The sequence below is a fragment of the Bos mutus genome, chromosome 11 (genome assembly GCF_027580195.1).
Source record: "Bos mutus isolate GX-2022 chromosome 11, NWIPB_WYAK_1.1, whole genome shotgun sequence".
In the NCBI taxonomy this organism is placed as follows: domain Eukaryota; kingdom Metazoa; phylum Chordata; class Mammalia; order Artiodactyla; family Bovidae; genus Bos; species Bos mutus.
The window spans coordinates 18820973-18842962 of NC_091627.1; the positions used below are offsets into that span (position 1 = coordinate 18820973).

The 21990-nt window shown below is 46.4% G+C and overlaps 2 protein-coding genes across 5 annotated transcripts in view; one reads left to right on the forward strand and one right to left on the reverse strand.

The window, feature by feature from the left end:
* Positions 1-4938, forward strand: part of ASAP2 (ArfGAP with SH3 domain, ankyrin repeat and PH domain 2) — a 160717-nt gene extending 155779 nt beyond the window's left edge. The window contains 4 exon segments of the mRNA XM_070379081.1: positions 1452-1501; positions 1959-2050; positions 2406-2528; positions 3808-4938. Of these exon segments, the coding sequence (XP_070235182.1) occupies positions 1452-1501; positions 1959-2050; positions 2406-2528; positions 3808-3882 (340 nt within the window). The 3' untranslated portion in view covers positions 3883-4938.
* Positions 4939-5611: 673 nt separating this feature from the next.
* ITGB1BP1 (integrin subunit beta 1 binding protein 1) lies at positions 5612-21924 on the reverse strand. 4 transcript variants are annotated; one of them, XM_070379085.1, is made up of 9 exons: positions 21772-21924; positions 15827-15935; positions 14763-14866; positions 11778-11856; positions 10328-10464; positions 8381-8473; positions 7799-7948; positions 7210-7301; positions 5612-6943 (listed from the first exon to the last, which is right to left on the reverse strand). In XM_070379085.1, the coding sequence occupies exons 3-8, from the start codon at positions 14832-14834 to the stop codon at positions 7230-7232; spliced, it is 603 nt and encodes a 200-aa protein (XP_070235186.1). In that variant the 5' UTR covers positions 14835-14866; positions 15827-15935; positions 21772-21924; the 3' UTR covers positions 5612-6943; positions 7210-7229. The 4 variants fall into 4 exon arrangements, with proteins under 4 accessions (XP_070235186.1, XP_070235183.1, XP_070235185.1 ...); XM_070379082.1 differs by lacking the exon at positions 5612-6943 and having other exon boundaries at positions 7075-7301; XM_070379084.1 differs by lacking the exons at positions 5612-6943; positions 21772-21924 and adding an exon at positions 20928-21673 and having other exon boundaries at positions 7075-7301.
* Between the last annotated feature and the right edge of the window lie 66 nt (positions 21925-21990).

The window sequence follows — 21990 nt, forward strand, 5'->3', positions numbered from 1 at the left end:
ATGGTTGGATGGCATCACCGACGTGATGGTCATGAGTTTGAGCAAGCTCCATGAGTTGGTGATGGACAGGGAAGCCTGGCGTGCTGCAGTCCACGGGGTCACAAAGAGTCAGACATGGCTGAGCAACTGAACTGACTGAGGGTTAATTCTGCAGGAGGAGAAACAGGGAGGGCTGGCAAACCCCTGGGGCCGGAGTGATGCTCTCACTCAGGCCAGTCCCGTGGCCCCACCTAGAGGCAGGGGCTGGAAGTGCAGCTGCACTGCAGAGGGGCCAGTTCCCAGCCCCCTTCTGGTTCTCCATTCCGACCTTGTTTTCCTGCTTGCTTGCTTTTTGCAGTCAGCTTTCTGGGAGATTTTCTCAGCTTTTTGCCATCATATAATGTTCATGTTAATAGTATCCTAGTGGTTTCACAGACTCATTTTCTCTCATCTCTTCCACAATTCTTTCTGTTCTGACTTCTGTTATGTCATGGACGTTTCCCATAAGTGTGGTCTTCCCTGTCGCTAAGTTGCCCCTTCATATGCAGCATTAGAAGCTGGCAGACTGCACCCTGATGCACAGAGCTGCTGGCATGGGTCTTGCCGTAGAGCAGTCTCCCTGGGAGGCCCTGGTATTGGACACTGCGGGTTCCTTAGAGAACAGACTTCTAGTCTATTGCCCGAATGGAGCATGTTCTCTGGGAATTGAATGTAGAAGTAAAGATAAGCTTTCACTTGGCCCCTCGGTCCTGAGGGGAGCCGAGCCATGGTCAGTCTTGGGGGGTTACACCAGGGGTCACAGTACAGAGGACGACACGGGCCAGAGGGGCCCGGACAGTCCTGGCAGAGCCCCCAGGGCCTGCGGATTGATCCAGCCCCACCTGACACAGGAGGAGAACTGGGCCACGTGGGACAGGAACATGGGAGGCAGAGCTGATTCCGTGCCCAGCTTCCTGCCCAGACCTGGGGTGTTGGCTGCAGGCTCATGCAGGACAGGAGAGTCCCAGGAGGAGCCTAGTTTTGTAATCAGGAACCCTTGGGGTCTGGTGCTGTCCTCTGGGTCTCTCATTCTTTCTTTTTCCAAGAGCAAAAATTAACTTGGATTGGCAGTTGATAAAATTAGCTTGCCCGTTTTCAGTTTGAACACAGGTCCCGTAGAACAGGGAGTGAGGTAGGGCAGTCACGTGCCTTTCGGGCTTCCTGTACCAGTGACTCTTGGCTGCCCAAGGGGTGCTTATGGTCAAAAACCTGCCTGCCGAGGCAGGAGATGTAAGCAACGCGGGTTTGATCGCTGGGTCAGGAGGTTCCCCTGGAGAAGGGCATGGCAACCCACTCCACTATTCTGGCCTGGAGAATCCCACGGACAGAGGAGTCTGGTGGGTTACAGTCTGTGGGGTCGCACAGAGTCGGACACGACTGAGCAACTCAGCATGCACGCGTGTGCCAGTGACACTATTTCCCCTTCTTCGTAGGCCTGACAAGTCCAGCCCACTGATTAACAAAGGCCAGCCGAGAGGACCTGGTAATTATTTCACCTGAACTGGTCTGTGAGGGCAGAGTGGGGGATGTGTCCCGTCGTGGTCAGCTGTCTCCTGGCCCAGCTGTCCTGTCCAGGGCAGGGCAGCCACCCTGCCCCCGGCAGAGCCCCTGATGCCCCTGTTCCTGGGGCTGCCTGGTACCATACCCCACATTCCACTCCCCTTCTTTCACTGGGGGTGGGTGAGGGGCCCGGCAGGGGGTGGGGGGCCTGGTCAGTGGAGGAGGTTATAGCATCTGTCCCATGGTGACAGCTGCAGGCCAGCACTCTACAAAGGCCACAGGGGAGTCACAGTTTCTTCGGCCTTCAGGGGACTTTCTGTCAATTACAAAAACCTCAGGAAACCTGCCTTGTGAACCTGACACAATGGCCTTTACGTTGTTTCTGTCTCGTGGTGATGGCTGAGGGGGCATATTGTGAAGTTTTCATTTTGGCCCTAAAGCAGTGGACCTCTCTGGAACAGAAGCTCTGGGTCCTCTGTCCAATGCCGTGGTCATGCAGCCCCCAGCGCCCATGCCCAGGAAGTCCCAGACGGTGAGTGGATGAGCCCCTTCTTTTCTGCCTCTCTGCTCTGGCAAGGAGTGTGCGGGTTATCCTCCAAGGGCTCAGATCTAAGCCAGACGCAGCCCGGAGCTCACAGCTGAGGGGCTGGCTCTAGGATTGACCCCTGTCTGCACACCAGGCACCGGGCTGCCACTCTCTTCCCTGGGCTGGCCTCCTCCAGGAAGTCCCCCTGCCACCAGCTGCACTGAGCCTCCCCAAGTTGCCCCGGGTTGGTATGCAGGCCTGCAGGCCCCAGGGACCCGTTGGAAGCAAGGCAGCCCGGTTCTCCCCTGAGCAGGTGTGTCTTCCCACACACTGAGCTCTGAGCCCCCTTTCCTTGACGCAGACCAAGCTGAAGCCCAAGCGGGTCAAAGCCCTGTACAACTGCGTGGCCGACAACCCCGACGAGTTGACGTTCTCTGAGGGGGATGTGATCATCGTGGATGGCGAGGAGGACCAGGAGTGGTGGGTGAGTCTGGGCCTGAGGGGGTCTTTCCCCAGGTGAGGCTGCCCTACCCTGAGCAGCTTCAGCTGTCCTTTCCGTTTCCCCCTACTTCTGAGGGGTTCCCCCTCGTGGGCGAGCCACGTGGGCTGCAATTTCCAGAGTGCACCTGAGCGTCTGCGAGGAGGATGTGGCCTTGGGAGTCTCGGGCTGCTGCCTCCTCCGCAGTGCAGCGACAGATCAGTGCTTTTTAACGTTTAGATTCTGACCAGCAGTGGATGTGTGCTTAGTTAGTTGCTAAGTCGTGTCTGACTCTCTGCAACCCCATGGACTGAAGCCCGCCAGGCTCCTCTGTCCATGGGATTTCCCAGGCAAGAATACAGGAGTGGGTTGCTGTTTCCTTCTCCAGGGGGTCATCCCGACCTAGGGGTCACACCTGGGTCTCTTCCATCTCCTGCTTTGGCAGGCGGGGGTTCTTTTTCCGCTGAGCCACCAGGGAAACCTGAAGTCACAGCCAGCCTCTGAGCCTTTTAAAAAAGGCTCAGAGAAATATACAGCATGGTGTTCCCTGGTGGCCTAGTGGGTAGAACTTGGTGTTTTTCACTGTCGTGGCCCCTGGTTCAATCCCTGGTCAGGGAACTAACATCCTGCAAGTTGCATGGCATGGCCAAAAGAATAAGATATATTTTTTAAAGTATCAAGTACGGAAATGCTGCTCGTAACTTCCAGGGCTCCTCCACTCATAAACACACACACACACACACACACACACACATTTAAATTTTGGTGGTTTTCTTTTAGACTTTTACTTACCTACTTAATTTACATCGAGATCAGACTTGATATAGAACTTACATAATTTTCCCAAAGCAAAAGTGAATGATTTACTGAAGTCTCATAAATGCTTGCCTACATTTAAATAGGGCTCCCTCATGTTTGCCACTTTCTGTGACTTTGAAGCTCACAAACTTCTGACATTCAGTCCCTTCATCTATCAAAAAAGCAAAAACACAGATGGGGTGGTGGTCAGATCCTGTCCTATGTGCCCCCCAAGACTGCCAGGACTGTGGTGGGGGCATCTTTGAGGGCACCGACTGCCCTTGAACAGGAGTTCCGAGTAGTAGGCAGGGACTGTTTGAAATGTGAGTGGAAGAAACAACAGTTCAGATGTTTTACCCAAGTAATTCTTTCCTAGAAGTTCTTCCAGACAGTCTTTTTTTTTTTTCCCCCTCCAAATGCTAAAATGCCCTTCAGAGTTTCCAGCATTTAGAATTTTTATAACCACCTAACCTTGTATTCATTTCAGATCGGCCACATTGACGGAGATCCCAGTCGCAAGGGAGCATTTCCTGTGTCTTTTGTGCACTTTATTGCTGACTGAATTGCTACTGAAGAAAAACACTTCTTTTAAAAGTCATGTCCTGTTTCATTTTTGGTACCAGTACTCTTGCCAGATAACCTGTTTCATGACTTGTAATGTACCCACTTTCTCTAATGCCACTGTTCTGCTTTATAAACTCAAAAGCCAATTTATATATATATATATATCAATGAATTGTTTTTATATTTTGTGTTTTTCATGAAACATTGCTATACTTTTATTAGGAAAAACTCAATTTCCTAAGAGGTGAACTGAAAAGTGATTTTTTTTTTTTTTTTCCGAAAAGTGATTTTAACTACATAATCAAGCCTGAATCTACAGCATTAGCTGAACCTCAAAATAGTTTTGAGTGTTGGGAAGAAATGTGTCCTGCTTTTCTTGGCCCATTTCTTTACTCGGTGACCTTTAGCACAGTTATTCTTTTTAGAAAGCCAGTAAACTTTTGCTTTCCAATTCTGCAGCTAACCTGCACTTTCTAGATAAAATGCTTCAGTTCACCTTTAAAGACTTTTTTTTTTTCAAGATACCTTGAAAGTTTTCCTTTGAAATCCACCTGACATTTATTTAAAGCAACTTGGGATCCTACACGTAAGCGTCGTATTTTCCAGCACCTGGTGTGCGAGGTTGCAGCTGTCATTGTGTCCTGCATGAGTGTGTAAACTATTATGAACAAGCCTACCTAAGCCAACTAAAGATGGTTTGCTATGGCATACGTCAGCTCCAGATTGTATAAAACTGCATTTCCTGAATTCGGTTGAAAACTAAAGATGACAGATGGTGACACGGTTCTTAAAGCTAGTTTATGCGCTTTAGGTGTCCTGGGATTCGCTTTCTCGAGCCCCCTGGCTACAGCCAGAGTACCGTCACCAAGTCCTCGCTGTTTCCTGCCGAGTGTGCCGCTGCCTTCCCTCCTAGCTCGAGAGAACGTTTCCTCGATTTAGTGTCTTGTGTTTATAGAATATACCAACAGGAATGGTAGTTACACTGTCTTGCAATTTAATCTGTCCACTTGTTTGTAATCACGAACATATCAGAAATCTGTAGGTCCCAGGTAATAAAATAACCCCAGACATCTGGATTTCCTGTTGAAGTCCCATCATATCATTCTTAAACTTAAGCTACTGGGGGCAGGGGGTGGGGGTTAGGTTGTATACAATAAAATAAAAACTCATTAGGTTTAATGAACTTGACTATCATACCTCTTCTTAGTCATGGTGAGCGTAAGATTCAGAGTAGGTATGTTGAAAAATTTGGCGCTCTCTGAGAATAAATAGGCATGTGATGCCAACTTAGATTTTTACCAAAAGCGGTAAATTTAAGGATAGGCTTGGAAAGCAAGGCGACGATGCGGTTTCTGCATGTCATGATGGTACATTTGATTGAAGCAGCCTGTCTTTATTATGCAAGACTCTTGTTGAGTGTAGAGCTTTTTTTATTTCATTGTATTTTTTTTTTCATTGATATTATAAAGGAAGACAGAACAAACTGGAATGTTTTACGATGTTGTATGGCAATTGCGTTTTTGCCTTTCAAAGTTCTGGGTAAAAATGTGTTAGATCTGTAATTACAGTCTTTATTTCCTTTTTGTTTTTAAGCACTACATCTGTTTTCACGAATTGTTCACTTGTTTTTGAACCCTTCATCTAGTTACTTCTCTCACAGACTGAAGGACGTAATCAGCTGTTTTGCACAGTGCACTTCATGTGTCTATCTTAGCACAGCCCTCCCACATCTGTACCTTATGCTCAGTCAGCCTTTTGCCTACTTGGTGCCAGCTATGTAAGGAATTAAAGCTGATCCATATCAACAGTGGAACACCAGTCCCAAACTGATACATCAGGGTCACTGGTACACACATAAATACCTAGGAAATATTTTCCCAGTCTACAATTTGGTGGTGCTATTGTGCAGTAATTAATATCACTCTTACCAGAAGAGAAATTATATTAACTTCCCTACTAATGATGTCCTTTCCTAGTTATTTGCTCTTTGCAAATTAAAAAAAAAAAAAGCAACTGAGAAAAAGGAAAACACTGTAGATAATCTATTTATATTTAAAGTTTACGTTTTGTGACCTCAGCTGCAGGATTCCGGCATTTGGCATGCCATCCTCCATCAGGTCTGACCTCTAGGGATGGCAACTCAGAAATCTGTCCACGGACTAATGGTTAGCGTGTGATCTGTGAAGGGTGGGAACCACGACTGCAGCCTGGATGCTATCTGAGATGTATGATATTCAATTCATTCACTCGATTATTTCCGTCTAGTTGCAGCGCAACTGTATATATTGTATAACCTAAATCAGTTATTTTCATTGTCCTAATTAGAGCATGTTTAATAAGTTTACTCTTCTTGTTAACTAGTCATCTGACTGGAAAAAAATAAAATACTTTTAAATGGACATGGTGTTTTTCATGTTTTTAATCTTTTGAGTGTTCAGTTTTTCATGTTTTTAATCTTTTGAGTTGCTTCAGTTGTGTCTGACTCTTTGCAAACCCATGGACTGTAGCGCACCAGGCTCCTCTGTCCATGGAATTTTCCAGGCAAGAACACTGGAGTCGGTTGCCATGCCCTCCTCAAGGGGATCTTCCCAACCCAGGGATCGAACTACCATGTCTCTTTCGTCTCCTTAATTGGCAGGCAAGTTCTTTACCACTAGCGCCACCTGGGAAGCCCCCTTTAGTCTTTAGTAAAGCACTGTATATAAAAAGTCTTTTAAAAAAAAAAATACACTAGTTTACTGAACATGAAATTCTTCACAGTGTATGACTTCTAACATGATCAGTAATCTTTGAGGGTTTTCAAAGATAATTACTGTGATTTATATTGTGGTTTGCTAACAGGTTATCCTGACAATACACCTTTTAAAGTTTCCCTTTTTGTGACTTGAGTTGACAGCATCACTGTTTCAAACCAACATGATTCGTGGGTCCCTGGACCAGACCTCTGCCTGATTAGAGCTCTGAGCTGGTGAGACTGCATCGACAGCCAGTGCTGCAGGACAGGTGACCTAGGTCTTCCTCAGAAAGTTCTCCATGCTCATTACTCATCCAGAGTGCTTCTGTAACACATAAAAGTCATTAGGCTTATTTGTGTCTAAAAGCAACAAAAGATGTTGCTCTTTTAGTTCCAGTAGGTAGGTAACTTCAATGAGCTAATTGGCTGTTAAATAAGACACATTTTACTAGAAAAACAAATGACTGGTATTTTATACACTTGCATTTTCTTCAGAAAATCCAGAGCAAAAGATCACTCATATTTCTGTAACAGTTCAAAACTGTAGACTGGAAACAAACTATTGAGAAAACAGCTGAACATGAAGCTTACTTCCTCCTTGACTGCAGAATTCAAGGTTTCTCAGAAGTCAATACAGAGTCGAAAGCAGTGGATAAAACTTTGCAGATTGCTTGTGCTTGTTCCTACATAAGTGAAGATACAGTAAAAGAAATAGTAAGTCTGTTCCCCAACTAGATCAGACCCTCCTAATACCTGTCCTAAACCTACAAACCGCCAGCGTGGGGACATCCAGGACACGGCCTGCCTGGGTCACCACTTCCTGGGCCCCTTTAGTAACTGCACGCGTAACACAGGACCCGCGGCCATTGGGAGGGACCCTCACGAGTCAGGACTACGAGGTGCAAGAAAGTGGGGCTGCTGGTGGACGACACACCCCTTCTGCTCACCTGCTTTGCATTCCCTCAAGAGGCAGGAGTGCTGGTTCTGGGCTAACAGCTCACAGCCTGCAGTAGGCTGGTCCGCTGGCTGACCTGCTGTCTGATACATGCATTTCCCTTATGCCAGGTATCAGACAACGTGGCAGACAGCATCTCTCCTGCCTTTGAAAAACCTAAATAATATGGTTTCACCACTTGGTCTGATGAATGAGACTAGTAACCAAGGAGACTGAAAACCTTACCAGGCTGTTGCACTGGTAAACCCACAGGCTGTATTCTTGGTTGTTTGCATCTGTGGTCTTCAGAGCCAGTAAGCTCTTTCCTGCCCCGAGACCATCATCATAACACACCATCCGGATGATTAAATACAGAGCGTGCCGATGCAGAACGTCCTGCAGAGGTCGGGGAAGAAGAACCGTGCTATTTCTTCACATGTCCACATTTTCCACTGCAGAATTTACCGTGAGGCTTTAAACAGAATGTATCCATCCATGGGTCTATCTGGCTGAACACAGTTTTTACAGGTTTTTCACCAAAAGGGACATTCCGGTGAGCTTGGTTAGGGGCCAGTTTGCCTTTAGAATCATGCCTCTCTACATAAGTTCTAAGAAAACTGAGACAATCTAAATTCACGGCCCTGTTTTCTACACCCAGCTGACAGCTGCTCTGAATTGGCGTGGGGTCCTAAGCTGAAAACACATGATGGACCAGCCGTGGGTGTGGGGTGGGACAGGGGGGGGGTGGGCTTGGGCCCTGTGCTGTGATTCCTGGTCTGAACTCCCCAACACGTAAAACCCATTTTCCCCTTTAATTAAATTACTTACATACTGATCTGATGTAGACACTTTTATACCGTACTTGGAAACTCCCATAATAAATTCTTCCTCCAGAGGAACGAAGGGCAACTTTCCATCTTGCTTTAAAGTAAAAATAAATTACATTTAAAAAATCATGTTTCCTTCTTGATTCTGATTAGTCAATTTTAGCATCTGGCCATCGCAAACCCAAACCCTTTAAAGAATGTGGGGCACACAACAGCCCCGCCCTCTTCTCTCCAAAGAGGCAGAAGAAATACCCCCTCACCTTTTTTTTTTTTAAGTAAGATGTCCACAAATTTGACCAGAACTGAGATCCATGTGCTCCATGGTTCTTGTTTGTAAATTGACACTCCTCACAGATACCAGTGGGGCTTATATATTTACACTAGAAAAACATAAGGCTCCTTTTTCAAAGTTTACCGTAACGTCAGCACATTAAATAATAGGAAACATGCTGCAGGAACCACTCTCAAACAGTTTATATCCTACGCAGGTGATGATATGTCTGGTTATCCCAGTGTCCCAGGGCTTTGGGCGAATAAATACAGCTTGACAAATGGTTTTTCAGCTCTTGAAAACATCCATCAGTACTTTGAGCTCTTCAGAAACAAGGAAGACAGCAGATAATGCCTGATGGTTTTCCTAGCAGAATATCACATTTTATCTGCTTAGTGTGCCTGACTTGCCTTCTCTACAACAAATACGATACTGTCAGCCATCAGTAGATGTTCCACACGGTCGACATTTTTGTGGAACCGTTTGCCTGCACTGAAGAAATTACAGTCATGAGCTGTGTCCACCGACCTTAGTTCGAGTCCTCAGACGCAAGCACACCCTCATGCCTATCACCTCTCACACAGGGTAAAGCAACTCCAAGAACCCACAGCAATGCTACTGTCAGTCGTGAAGTTCTGACAAGCCCAGTTCTACAGTGCTGTGAGAGACTGAGCAGTCCGTCAGTGTGAAAATAATCCTCGTGTACTTTGTGGGGGGCGGGGGGAGCGCTATTAGCAAACTTTCAGGAGACTATTAGTTGTTGCTTGCACAATGCTGGAATGACTTTATAGATTCCAAAGTAAAATGCTGGGATAATCGTGTTAGTTGCCTGGTCAACGGCAGATGAGACTGGCTGATTTCCCCTCAGACAGAGGAGACTTCCTTCAGGAGGACACGAACGGCATATGAACCGAGCTCACCTCCGTGCGTTAAGAGACCACATGATCTTAAGAGTGACTGACATGCTACAAATTTGGTAAGGGAACCTTCCCATTGCAGTAACATCCCTTTGTTCATGAACACAAAGATGGCAGTTCCATCTTCTAGAGACTCGGGGAGCAACTGACTGTGGCCAGAGTCAGGCTTCCAGCTCATCCACTCCCTTCACTGCTAAGAGTACCGACCTCACAATACTTGATGCACAAACCTGACACTTTTGTCTTCATTTTCACTCTGAATTTTCTTTCGTGATGAATTCATTCTTTTATTTTCTCGGCCTGGATATATTTTCAAAACCCACCTCACCTCAATCCTTGCTGGAGACAGGGTATGAATAGAGAGAGATGGGAGTTCAACACCATGAATGAGATTGCTCATTCAAATAACTGAAAACAGTTCCATGGAGACACAGTTAAGACTTGCCAGAGTGCTCTAAAGCTAAGCCTGTGGTGTGCACTCGCTCACTGCGCTCAGCTCCCCGTTTAAACAAAGAGACATCCTCAGTCGACCCCAGAAAGAGTAAAAATCCACTGTTTGAAGGGAGGAACTAAGTCCCTGTGTTCCTCCATGACTCGGTCCCCAGGTCCCTCCTCTGACCACCGCGCTCAGTGACATCTTAACAGTGATAAAAGCGTGGCTTCAGGAGAAGCAGTGAAGAGACTGGAAGAGTGGCATCTGTCTCCAAAGCCACGAATTCACCCCAAAATCTGAGAAAAAAAATTCTTTTTTTTCTTTTACCTGAGCAACATCTATATAATTTATCAGGTCCAGTGGCCCCTCAAGACTTTTCCCCTCTGAGAGTTTCAGTTTCTCAATGGCACCAACATACTTTATTCGAAATTCTGCACAGGTGTCTGAATTGTTGTTGCTTTGTCCTAAAGGTGAAGGAAAAATCGTTTAAGAGTAAGACTTCAAAAGAAACAGCTGCGTTACAGGGTATCTTTAACCCCTCCCCACACAAGAAATCGACTGTATCATTAGAACTAAAACTTTAATAAAAATTAAGAATTTTTAAATGCAAACTTTTTGATGTAATGGGAAAGAACTTGAATTTTCACTAACCTTTCCCTCAGTGACTCACAATGTACTAAATGTATAAAATCTCAGTAGGAATAAATTAAGTATTAATAGCCTTCACTTCATCAAAAAGAAAAACTAAAATGTCAACTTGACAATGATTGAGCACCTCTATAATGCATATGACATTTGATTATTTTTTTGGTTTCTTCTCCCACTTTCCCGGAACTTTAACTTTCTTTCCTGATTCAGGAAACCTGATCTACCTTTCCCATTCAGCCAGAAAAGACCAGGCTTTCTTTCCCCCAGTGTAGATGAAGTAATGCCAGACAGGACCAGATGGTAAGAGGTGAAGAACTCCATGTGCCATAAAGTCCAGCCAGTACAAAGTACCACAAAGGATTTACAACATCTGACATAGTAAGGGAATACCATGGTCATTCTTAGATCATGTTTATGTAACACAAAGATGCCCACATTTTAAATATTTCAAAGCACCTGGATAAAGACAATAGACCTTATGCTACCATATCCCCTTATACACCTCTCCTGCTCTCACCACCTTGCATGGACTGAGTTGTCTGTGATCCCAAAAGAAGAAGGATTTTGTGTAACAAAATGAATGTAGTAGGTTTCCAATTAGACACCAGCTAACAGGTGGGTCAGAAGCCACCTTTTGATTTCTAGAGAGCTGTCTTTCAGGAGGCTGCATAAATGTTTCCAAGGGCCAGTGACAGACCCCTGCTTATAACCATGTGCTCCTGATGTTAACGAGCTGGTACATCTCTGGGAACAAGGCTCCTTAGTCTTTTTAATCAGCAGGACATTGTTCTATCCCCCGCAAACAATGTAACTCCAAAATAACTCACCCTCCACCAGCCCACTTCTTAACAAAGCTATTCTAATACTTCTAAACTGTCACTACCAAGTAGCCACACATAATTTCACTCCACAACCATTACGAGCAGTTTGCTCCCATGGCTTTCACTACCCATTCCTCACCCCAACCCTCCTTCCACCAGATCCTGGGCCATTTCTGAACTCTTATCAAAAATGACAGAGCAGAGAAAGAAAACCCCAAATACTCAAGAACTCCTCGTCCACTCTGGTAAAACCATGTGAACCTCAGTTAAAAGCCCGAGATGATGAACGACCCCACCTCCGTCCATACCTGAGCTCTTGGTGGAGTCGGTGTCGAGGCTTGCCACCGTGCTGGACCGTGAGAGCCCCCCAAGGCTGGAGTCTACAGACTGAGAAATAACAATCAAACACACACACACACACGCTTTTAAACATAATCAGAAGCACTATCTTCTTTCAAGTTTTTTACCAAACATTCAAATGACTTATTTACTATCACTGAATTAACACATATAAAATCAGGTCAGTTATTCATGCAGATCGACTGCGACAGAGTCTTTTGAAGACAAATTCCATAGCAGACTTCAAAAAAAAAAAACAACCCATAATCCCAACTGCTCTTCCCATAACACAATAAGTCTGGGATCAACACTTTCAGTTTAAATTAAAGCCATTACCTCTATAGCCTTATAAGATAGTTGATATATACATCATATTGAGACTTGAAATTTCACATCGCATGTGAAAAATCTATACTTCACTTTCACATTATTTCCACAGAACCCAAGAAGAACTCTGTGCAGAATGCAGGCAGGGAGTGTTCTCCTGTTTAGTAAATGAGTAGAGAGATGCAGAACGGTGAAGTGATTTACCCAAGGTTACGTCTAGTCACCCCAGATCTCAACCCCACGTCTCCTGACCCTCACCCCGGTATCGCAATGCCTCCAACTACTACCTGGCCCCAGCAGGTAAACACAGGTGGAGCGGCAGACCAGAGAATAACTGTGATGTAAATCTGTGATGTGAATTACAAAGAAAAACCAATGAAACTGTTCAGCAAAATTCAGAGAATCATACGTGTCAGTGTAGTTTGTTCTACAGAATCATACTCTCAGTGTGCTTAATTTTTTAGAAATAAGTAAAAACCTTTGATTAAAAAAAAAATCACTTTTTGGGAATTCCCTGGTTGTCCAGGGGTTAGGACTCAGCACTTTTACTGCCGGGGCCAAGAGTTGATCCCTGGTTGGGGAACTAAGATCCCACAAGCTGCACGGCTTGGCCAAAAAAAAAAAAATCACTTTTTTATGCTTCAAATCAAAATTACATTTTAAAAATACAGTCAAATTTTCATGTTTAAGAAGTGAATCAAGATGAATGTAAAAATGTATCAAGTCTTCAATTTTATTTCTTCCCTTTCTTAATAATTGCATTTCTGGGAATCTCAAACAAGAGCAGAGCTATATGCATAGAGAGGGTCATCATCACGTTGGGCTTCCCTGGTGGCTCAGATAGTAAAGAATCCTCCCACAATGCGGGAGACCTGGGTTTGATCCCTGGGTTGGGAAGATCCCCTGGAGAAGGGAAAGGCTACCCTCTCCAGTATTCTGGCCTGGAGAATTCCATGGACTGTATAGTCCATGGGGTCGTAGAGTTGGACACGACTGAGTGACTTTCATTTTCAAACAAGAGCAGAGCTGTATGCACAGAGAGGGTCATCATCACGTTTGTGTGGTTCTGACAACCTGGAAAAAACCTGAATATTCAAAGAGTGAAGGAAGGGGACCTGGAATTAAGATGCTGTTACAGAGTCAGGCTGCCTTCTGGGAAGGGAGTAACAGAGCGAGCTTTTGTGCTTCCAGTTACCCCCATACGCAGGAGAAGGCCAGAACCTAGCGACCCCCTGAGCAAGGAGGAAGGGAAGGGAGAAACTGGCCTATTTCCCTGGTTCTGAATGCAAGAGCAGAAGCTTACTTCATCCTAGAGCACACGTCTAACTGTCACAAGCCTGCATAGAAGCCACACGAGACTCCCCGTCACTTGGGGGTAAGACCTCACTCAGGAGCACGGGTCTTTCTGGATCCCCCCGGCACACCCAACCCTGCCAGGGTGGCAGGTCCTTGAATCTGCACACGAGCTCTGGTCCAACTCGGCCAGCAGCAGGTCCGTGCGTCTCCCCTTCTCCATTGTCTGAACTAGAAAACAGGAAACTGGGCCCAGTTCAAGCCTACGGGCCTCATGCTGAGGTAAGAGCCAGGCGATTCTCTACGAGCTTCAGGAATTTAGATGCCTTAAAGAAAATCATAGTCGTCCCATTCCCAGACTGCACAGGTCTCCAAAAATGTCAGGTTTCCATGGTTTCGGCTACACGCTGAAAGCTCAGCCCTCCCGCCTGACGGAAATTCCTGCAGGGCAGTGGTGTCAGTGGTGTCATGTTCTTCCCTGAGTGTGGCTATCCTCACCCAGGGCGCTGCCCCCAGGCTGGCAAGAGGCACCCCCTGGAGGTTCTAGGCCTTGGGCTCCTCTCCTGCCACCTGCCTCGCCCAGTCCAGGTTCTGGGCACAGACACCTTTCACAATTGGGAGCTCACAAAGGTGAAGAATGATTTTAAAAAGGCTTTCTAGTCCTGGGGGCTTCCCTGGGGGCTCAGACAGTAAAGCATCTACCTGCAATGCAGGAGACCCGGGTTCAATCCCTGTGTCGGAAAGATCCCCTGGAGAAGGAAATGGCAACCCACTCCAGTATTCTTGCCTAGAGAATTCCCTGGATGGAGAAGCCTGACAGGCTACAGTCCATGGGGCTGCAAAGAGTCGGATACAACTGAGCGACTTCAGTTTCAGTTTTCTAGTCCTAGTCCAGTGGGCCAGGACTCGGGACTCTGAGGGCCCTGAACACTCAAATCAGCACATTTGCCTCACTCTCCAACTCACTCCCTGTGGTGGACACAGAATTATAATGACACACACACAAGTCAAGCCCTAGAATCCAAGACATCCAGTTCCTTGACCGCCTGTCAATTTCCTTGACTGCCTGTCAATTTCCTTGACCAGTGTTTCAATGAGACCTCTCACAGGTCCCAATTCATCTACATTAGTGGATTTAAGGACTTCAGAAAAATCTACCAAAGCAAAATAAAATTAAATCAAATGCAGGATGTATCTTGTGCAAAAAAAAGAATGTAAAAACCTCCAGTTTGAAGAATATCAGCAGGTCTGCCACACTTAGTACCTTTCATGCAGCATCACTCAGAAGAAACAGTTCTCACTGTTATGACCGAAGTCTCCGCTCCACCACCTACCTTGCTCTTGGTACTGATTTCACTGCTCTGGGAACTGCTACTGCTGTGGCGCTTTTTGCCTTTCCGAAACATCTTCCACCATAGCTTGATCTGCAGGCGCTCCTCTGGAAAAGCAAGCTTTATTTAGATATATGGAGAGAAGCAACTTTAAATCCCTTTACAACATAGTAGGAATAAAATTAAATAATAATCATCAATTCCTCCCAGTTCCCTGGTATACTTCTTTTCCTTAAAAAATAAATATTCCCTGCCAACCCACAAAATTTGGATACTATTTCATTCTTATACTTTTCTTGAATAACCAAGTTTTAACCCAGTGAACCTGAAAGGTAGGAACCTTTCTGTCGTCTCTAGAAGTATGAAAAGCACCAATCTGAGGTACCAGACACCTGTCAAATAGTCTCAAAATAGTCAAGTGCCTGCCTTCTCTTTAATCAAGCCTAGACGTTAGTAAAATATGTGACATATTAGTTTATCAACCAAGATTCTGAGATCAGTTACCGTCTCCACTTGCAGTTCTGTAAACAGCAGGGCCAAGAACTGAAAGCACTAACACCTCTGGGGTTTGGTGCATTTTTCTTAAAGTCGCAAACTATGTTTAGGGAAAGGCAGACATGACAATAATGTCAGGTGCTACCTCTCGCCTCATTCCAGTAAGGCCAGGAAGGTGACCTTAAATATTCCAGAGTCAGCCTTATGTAGATCTTTAATGAACTATTTCTCCTTACCCACTTCATAGGAGCAAGCATATTATACTTGAACAATGATGAACTGGCCAGAGAAATGTTTCATAGTTCAAGCGCTTTCACACTGTCTTACTTAATCCTCACAGCATCTGGAGACACCCGGAGTCTGCTCCAAGTGTTCTGTGCGGGTCTGTCTGCGTCCTGTATCCCGCTGGGCTCTGCCCCCAACCCCCAAAGGGGTTTACAGAAGGGAGGTTAGAATCCACGTTTCACAGATGAGGGAACTGTGACCCATCTTTCAGGAGAATGTATGAATTTGAGAAACTAACAATTGTTTACTAAAGACTGATTCTACAGAGGGAAAGGGGGTCTGCTTACTGCAGAATCGAATGCTATTCTACCGTCTTCAAAGGTTCCAGAGAGCGGTCTGCAAAGATAGCTTCCTTTCACTCTGACATGGTCAGGTCTTGACAGAAAAACAAGATACCTGATGAAGGAAAAGAATGAGTAAATCAGTGAATGTCCCTCTCCAATGAACAGTTTCTCCCAGTGAAACTGGAGATACTCCCCTCCCCAACCCCCCCACCAAGTCCATTCACAAGCATCTGACCTTTGACTTGACTCCTGAGCCCAAGCATTTTGATCAGCCCCATCATCCAATTTATTTCTATTATTTTTGCTTCATTTGTGGAGTAGCAAGAACACCCAACTCATTCATTCATTCTTTCTTTCCTCAGTGGCCAGCGAGCCCCTATCAGGTGCTTGGACTACACCAATGAATAAGACAGATAAAGTCTCTGACCTCAGGGAGCTTATTTTTTATTTATTTTTAATTACTTTTATTTTTTTCGGTGTGGGACCTTAGTTCCCCCACCAGGAATCAAACCCATGCCCCCTGCACTGGAAGCATGGGGCCCTAACCCCTGGACCACCGGGGAAGTCCAGGGGGCTCATTTTTACAGGGAGCAGCCAGACCAACATGAAAACCAAGTATCAAACACGTTATTTGGAAATAATAATTGCTCTAAGGGGAACTAAAGCAAGTTAAGGAGATAGTGATCAAAGGAAGGGGTGACTCTGTGAGATAGAAAAAAAGACGTTCTGAGGAGATGACAGCTAGGACCTGAGAGAAGCAGGAGCAGACATGATGTGGAGAAGCAGGACCGTGAGTGGAGCACACAGCAAGTGCACAGGTCCTGAGGGACGCCAGCTGACGCGAGGGCCAGTGAGACGCCAGGACGACTAGGAACAGGAGGCGGAGGGACAGGGACAGGCGAGGCAGAGCCACAGAGCACCTCGCAGGCCACAGCAGAAGCTGGGGTTTTATTCTGGCTTTCACAGGAAGTCTCTGGAAGGTTTCAAAGAGCAGTCAGGTGGTACGATCAAATTTCTGTTTTAGAAAGATGACTGGCTGCTGGGTAGGGAACTAGCTACAGAGCGTAAAAGTAAAAAGAGGGAGACTACTGAGAAAGCTTTGGTGGGTGACTTGTTGGATAATTCTGTTGCCGACGAGAGCTTCGCCATTGCGGGATACTTTTCCGTTAGAGAAGGCAAGACAGCCTTATTCCAAGGTATGCCCAAAACTGGATAACCCTAGCAGCACAAAGTACCATAATCTTTCAAGTCTCTCTCTCTCTCTCTATATATATATATAAATTTTAATGATTTTTTAAAAATTTGATAGTATTGTTATAGATTCCCAAAGCATCTATTCAAACCCCTAGAATACTAGAATGATTTGAAAGTCACTACATTATAAGGCCTTGGCAACTCCTTAAGACTTTCTTTTTTCATCATTAGTCTAGGAGCTGTAGGGGAAAAGCACTTATGAAAGCCTTTGATATCTGCCACTATTTTGATGCATGTTCTTAATTAAGCAAATCATTCTCATCTCTGAATTATTCATGCATAAAGATGAGGCCAAAGATACTGCTACTTGGATGTTGCACAGACTCATCAAAGGCAGAAATGCCTAAAGCAGAAGCCATCTTCCCCTCCACACCTGCTCCTCTCCTCTCCCTTTCAGTAAATTACATTATTTCTAGTATAAAGTGGGAAACCACCAACCCCTCACTGTTCTCCAGCCCCACATCCAGTTAAACCCAAGATGCAGTGATTCTACCATCTGTAGATTATACCATTCATGAATCAAACAGGGCCTGCATTGTTCTAGACTATGGTTACATAGAAATACTTTTTCATTATCTGATGAAAGTGATAGATCCTTAACCTATAAAAAAATGCACAAAGTGTGGAATGCAATTTAAGGAATTCACCAGCCTCCAGGAGACATTTCAAGGGAGAGGGACCCTGTCCTGAGACAGGTTGGGTCCTGGGACCCTTTGCTGCAATGCCTGCATCTGGACAAATGCCTCCTTGAGCAACAAAATATGAAGAAACTATATGGAACTAAAAATAACCATGTGCGTGCATGCACAAATATCTTGGAGGAAAAGCTATGACAAACCTAGACAGCAAATTAAAGAGCAGAGACATGGCTTTGTAGACAAAGGTCCATATAGTCAAAGCTATGATTTTTCCAGTAGTCATGTACAGATGTGACAGTTGGATCATAAAGAACGCTGAGTGCTGAAGAATTGATGCTTTTGAATTGTGGTGCTGGAGAAGACTCTTGAGAATCTCCTGGACAGCAAAGAAATCAAACCAGTCAATTCTAAAGGGAATCAAACCTGAATATTCACTGGAAAGACTGATGTTGAAGCACCAATACTTTGGTAAAAGAGCTGACTCATTGGAAAAGACTGATACTAGGAAAGATTGAAAGCAAAAGGAGAAGGGGGCAGCAGAGGATGAAGACAGTAAGATAGCATCACTGACTCAACAGACATGAATCTGAGCAAACTCTGAGAGATAATGGAAGACGGGAAGCCTAGCGTGCTACAGTCCATGGGGTCACAAAGAGTAGAACACAACTTAGCAACTCAATAACAACAATACACGTGCAGTTGGGGCAAATTCTGGACAGGCACAAAAAGACCAAAACCCCAACTACCACTTCTGAAGACCAAAAACGGGGTACTGCACATGCCTCCTGCACTCACCACCAAGTTCAGTTCAGTTCAGTTGATCAGACGTGTCCAACTCTTTGCGACCCCATGAATCGCAGCACACCAGGCTTTCCTGTCCATCTCCAACTCCCAGAGCTTACTCAAACTCATGTCCATCAAGTTGGTGATGCCATCCAACCATCTCATTCTCTGCATCCCCTTCTCCTCCTGCCTGAAATCTTTCCCAGCATCAGGGTCTTTTCAAGTAAGTCAGTTCTTCGCATCAGGTGGCCAAAGTATTAGTTTCAACTTCAAAATCAGTCCTTCCAAGGAGCAAGTGTCTTTTAATTTCATGGCTGCAGTCACTGTCTGCAGTGATTCTGGAGCCCAAGCAGAGAAAGTCTCACTGTTTCCATTGTTTCCCCATCTACTGGCCATGAAGTGATGGGGCTGGATGCCATGATCTTTGTTTTTTGAATGTTGAGTTTTAAGCCAGCTTTTTCACTCTCCTCTTTCATTTTCATCAAGAGGCATTTAAGTTCCTCTTCACTTTCTGCCATAAGGATGGTGTCATCTGCATATCTGAAGTTACTGAAATTTCTCCTTGCAATCTTGATTCCAGCTTGTGCTTCATCTAGCCCGGCATCTCACATGATGCACTCTGCAGAGAAGTTAAATAAGCAAGGTGACAATAAGCAAGGAGTACCTTGAGGTACTCCTTTCCCGATTGGAACCAGTCTGTTGTTCCATGTCTGGTTCTAACTGTTGCTTCTTGACCTGCATACAGATTTATCAGGAAGCAGATAAGGCAGTCTGGTATTCCCATCTCTTTAAGAATTTTCCACAGTTTGTTGTGATCCACAGTCAAAGGCTTTGTAGTAGTTAATAAAGCAGATGTTTTTCTGGAACTCTCTTGCTTTTTTGATGATGCCAACGGAAGTTGGCAATTTGACCACCACCAAAGGGGTGGGAAAACCACCTAAAGCCACCCCTCCTGCCTGACCCCTAAACACACCCCTACCCTCTGGCCAAGCTTTGCTTGAATTTCTTGACTGGACTCTTATCAATTTCTATTGATTAGGGAAGGCTAAGACCACTGGCTGGTATCAGTCCTAGCTGGACTTCTTGCCATTTCAAATCTATCACCAAGCTCCAGCTAAAATGATTTATTTAAAACTCAAGTCAGATGCCATGTAACCAACTTAAAATCTTTCACTGGCTCCGTAAAGTTAAAGCCTGAAGTCAAGGCTCTTTGCCAGGACAAGCACAGTTGGTCCTGCCTGACCTGGCTCACATCGACCTCTCCAGTCTCATCTTCCACAATCAACTTCACACTCACCTAATATGTAAAGAATGCACAGCTGCTTGAGGTTCTCAGCATGCATTATGCTCCCTGTTTCCACACTTTGCTCCTGCTGTTCCCTCTGCCTACAATACTCTTCCACCTTCTACTTGATTTGCTAACTTCGGTCACTGTCAAGACTCAGTTCAAACTTCTTCTAGAAAGCCTCCAAGTTGGGCTAAGGGATGGTCCTCCACATCTTGATCTTAGCATGAGTCGGCTACTGACCACTTGTAACTATCTCAGAACTGTGAGTGCATCAAAGACCAGGGCTAGGTCATCTCTGTATACCCGATGCCTGGCACAGCCTGACAGAGGCCACGCTAGCCAACTAGAGAACTTTCTTATGAGATAATACCCAGATGACAACTTCCACATACTGAATACCTACCATTTGCTGCCCAGTGCTCACTGCCATATACATACGTACATAGAGGTATCTACATGTATATGTATGTGTATGTATGTGTGTTACCCTGGTGGCTCAACAGTAAAGAATCCTCCTGCCAATGCAGGAGCCCGGGGATCGATCCCTGGGTGGGGATGATCCCCTGGAGAAAGCAATGGCAACCCACTCCAGTATTCTTACCTGGGAAATCCCATGGACAGAGGAGCCTGGAGGGCTAACAGTCCATGCTCAGTAGCTCAGTCGTGTCCAGCTCTTTGTGATCCCAAGGACTGTAGCCCGCCTGGTGCCTCCATCCATGGGGATCTTCCTGGGGAAGATCTTCCTCATCCTGGGGATCTTCCTGCCCCAGGGATCTAACTGCTGTCTCTTGCATCTCATGCATTGGCAGGCAGGTTCTTTATCACCAACACCACCTGGGAAGCCCAAAGTCCATGGAGTCACAGCAGAGTCAGACACTACCGAGCGACAAAAAGTGCATATATATATGTCCTTGTGCTGTATATACAGTACCTCTGACCCTCTCTACTTACCAGCAAGGTTGCAATATTACAGCCCCTTTCAAATGAGGCAGTCAAAGCTCTAAGTTTATTAAGCAGCTTGCCCAAGGCCACAAGGCTAATAATCAGTTTGGTTCAATCACTTAGTCGTGTCTGACTCTATGACCCCATGGACTGCAATACACCAGGTCTCCCTGTCCATCACCAACTTCCCGGAGCTTACTCAAACTCATGTCCATTGAGTTAGTGATGCCATCCAACCATCTCATCCTCAGTCGTCACCTTCTCCTCTCGCCTTCAATCTTTCCCAGCATCAGGGTCTTTTCCAATAGGTCAGTTCTTCACATCGCCAAAGTATTGGAGTTCCAGCTTCAACATCAGTCCTTCCAATTAATATTCAGTGCTGATTTCCTTTAGGATTGACTGGTTGGATCTCCTTGTAGTCCAAGGGACACTCAAGTCTTCTCCACAGTTCTTCCGCGCATCAGCTTTCTTTGTGATCCAACTCTCACATGATTAAGGCCAAATCTGGAGCCTCGGTAGAGCTGCCGCCAAAGCTCCTCGCAGACTCCACCCAGCTCCCCAGGTATTCGTCGCCGTCGTGACCGCCTGCCACGTGCTGGTGCGCTGCACAACAGACAGACACAGCCCCGGCCCCGCGCTGCGGGGAAAACCCCAGCGAGCGGAGAAACCGACAAGATCCCGCACAAAAAAAGGCGGCCGCTCTTCGTCGCCCTGAGCTCAGATCACGGCCGGGCGCGGGGAACAGCCCCGCGGGTGTTCGCACCCCATCGCCTTCCGACAGGACCGGCCAGACGCCACACCCGTCGTCACCGGGGCCGCAGTCCCAGGACCCTGCCTCTACCCGCAGGCCCAGGCCCGCTGCGCGGCTCCCGCCGTCCGCCTGGCGCTGTCCCCGGGACCCGGGGCCCGTGGAAGGCGGGTCCCTGCGGAGACGGCGGCACCACCCATCCGCCCCGCGGCGCTGGCCTCCCCGCCGGCGCCACCCTCGGGGCCCTCGTCCCTGACCACGCTAGGCCCGAGCGCGGCGACGGCCGGGCTCTCACCTCCGCGTGGTCTGCGCTCAGGCGTCAGACACCCACCGCCGGGGCAGCCAGAGGAGCCGCGGCGGCCCCTACGCTCCTAATTCCAGCGCCAGCTCTTCCGGGCCCCCGAGCCCCGCCCACCAGGCCCCGCCCCCGAAGCCTCGCGCAGGCGCAGTCCGGACCCCGCCCCAGGTCCCCGGAAGCCTGGGCTGGGAGGAGCCTTGCGAGTTGGGCTCTACG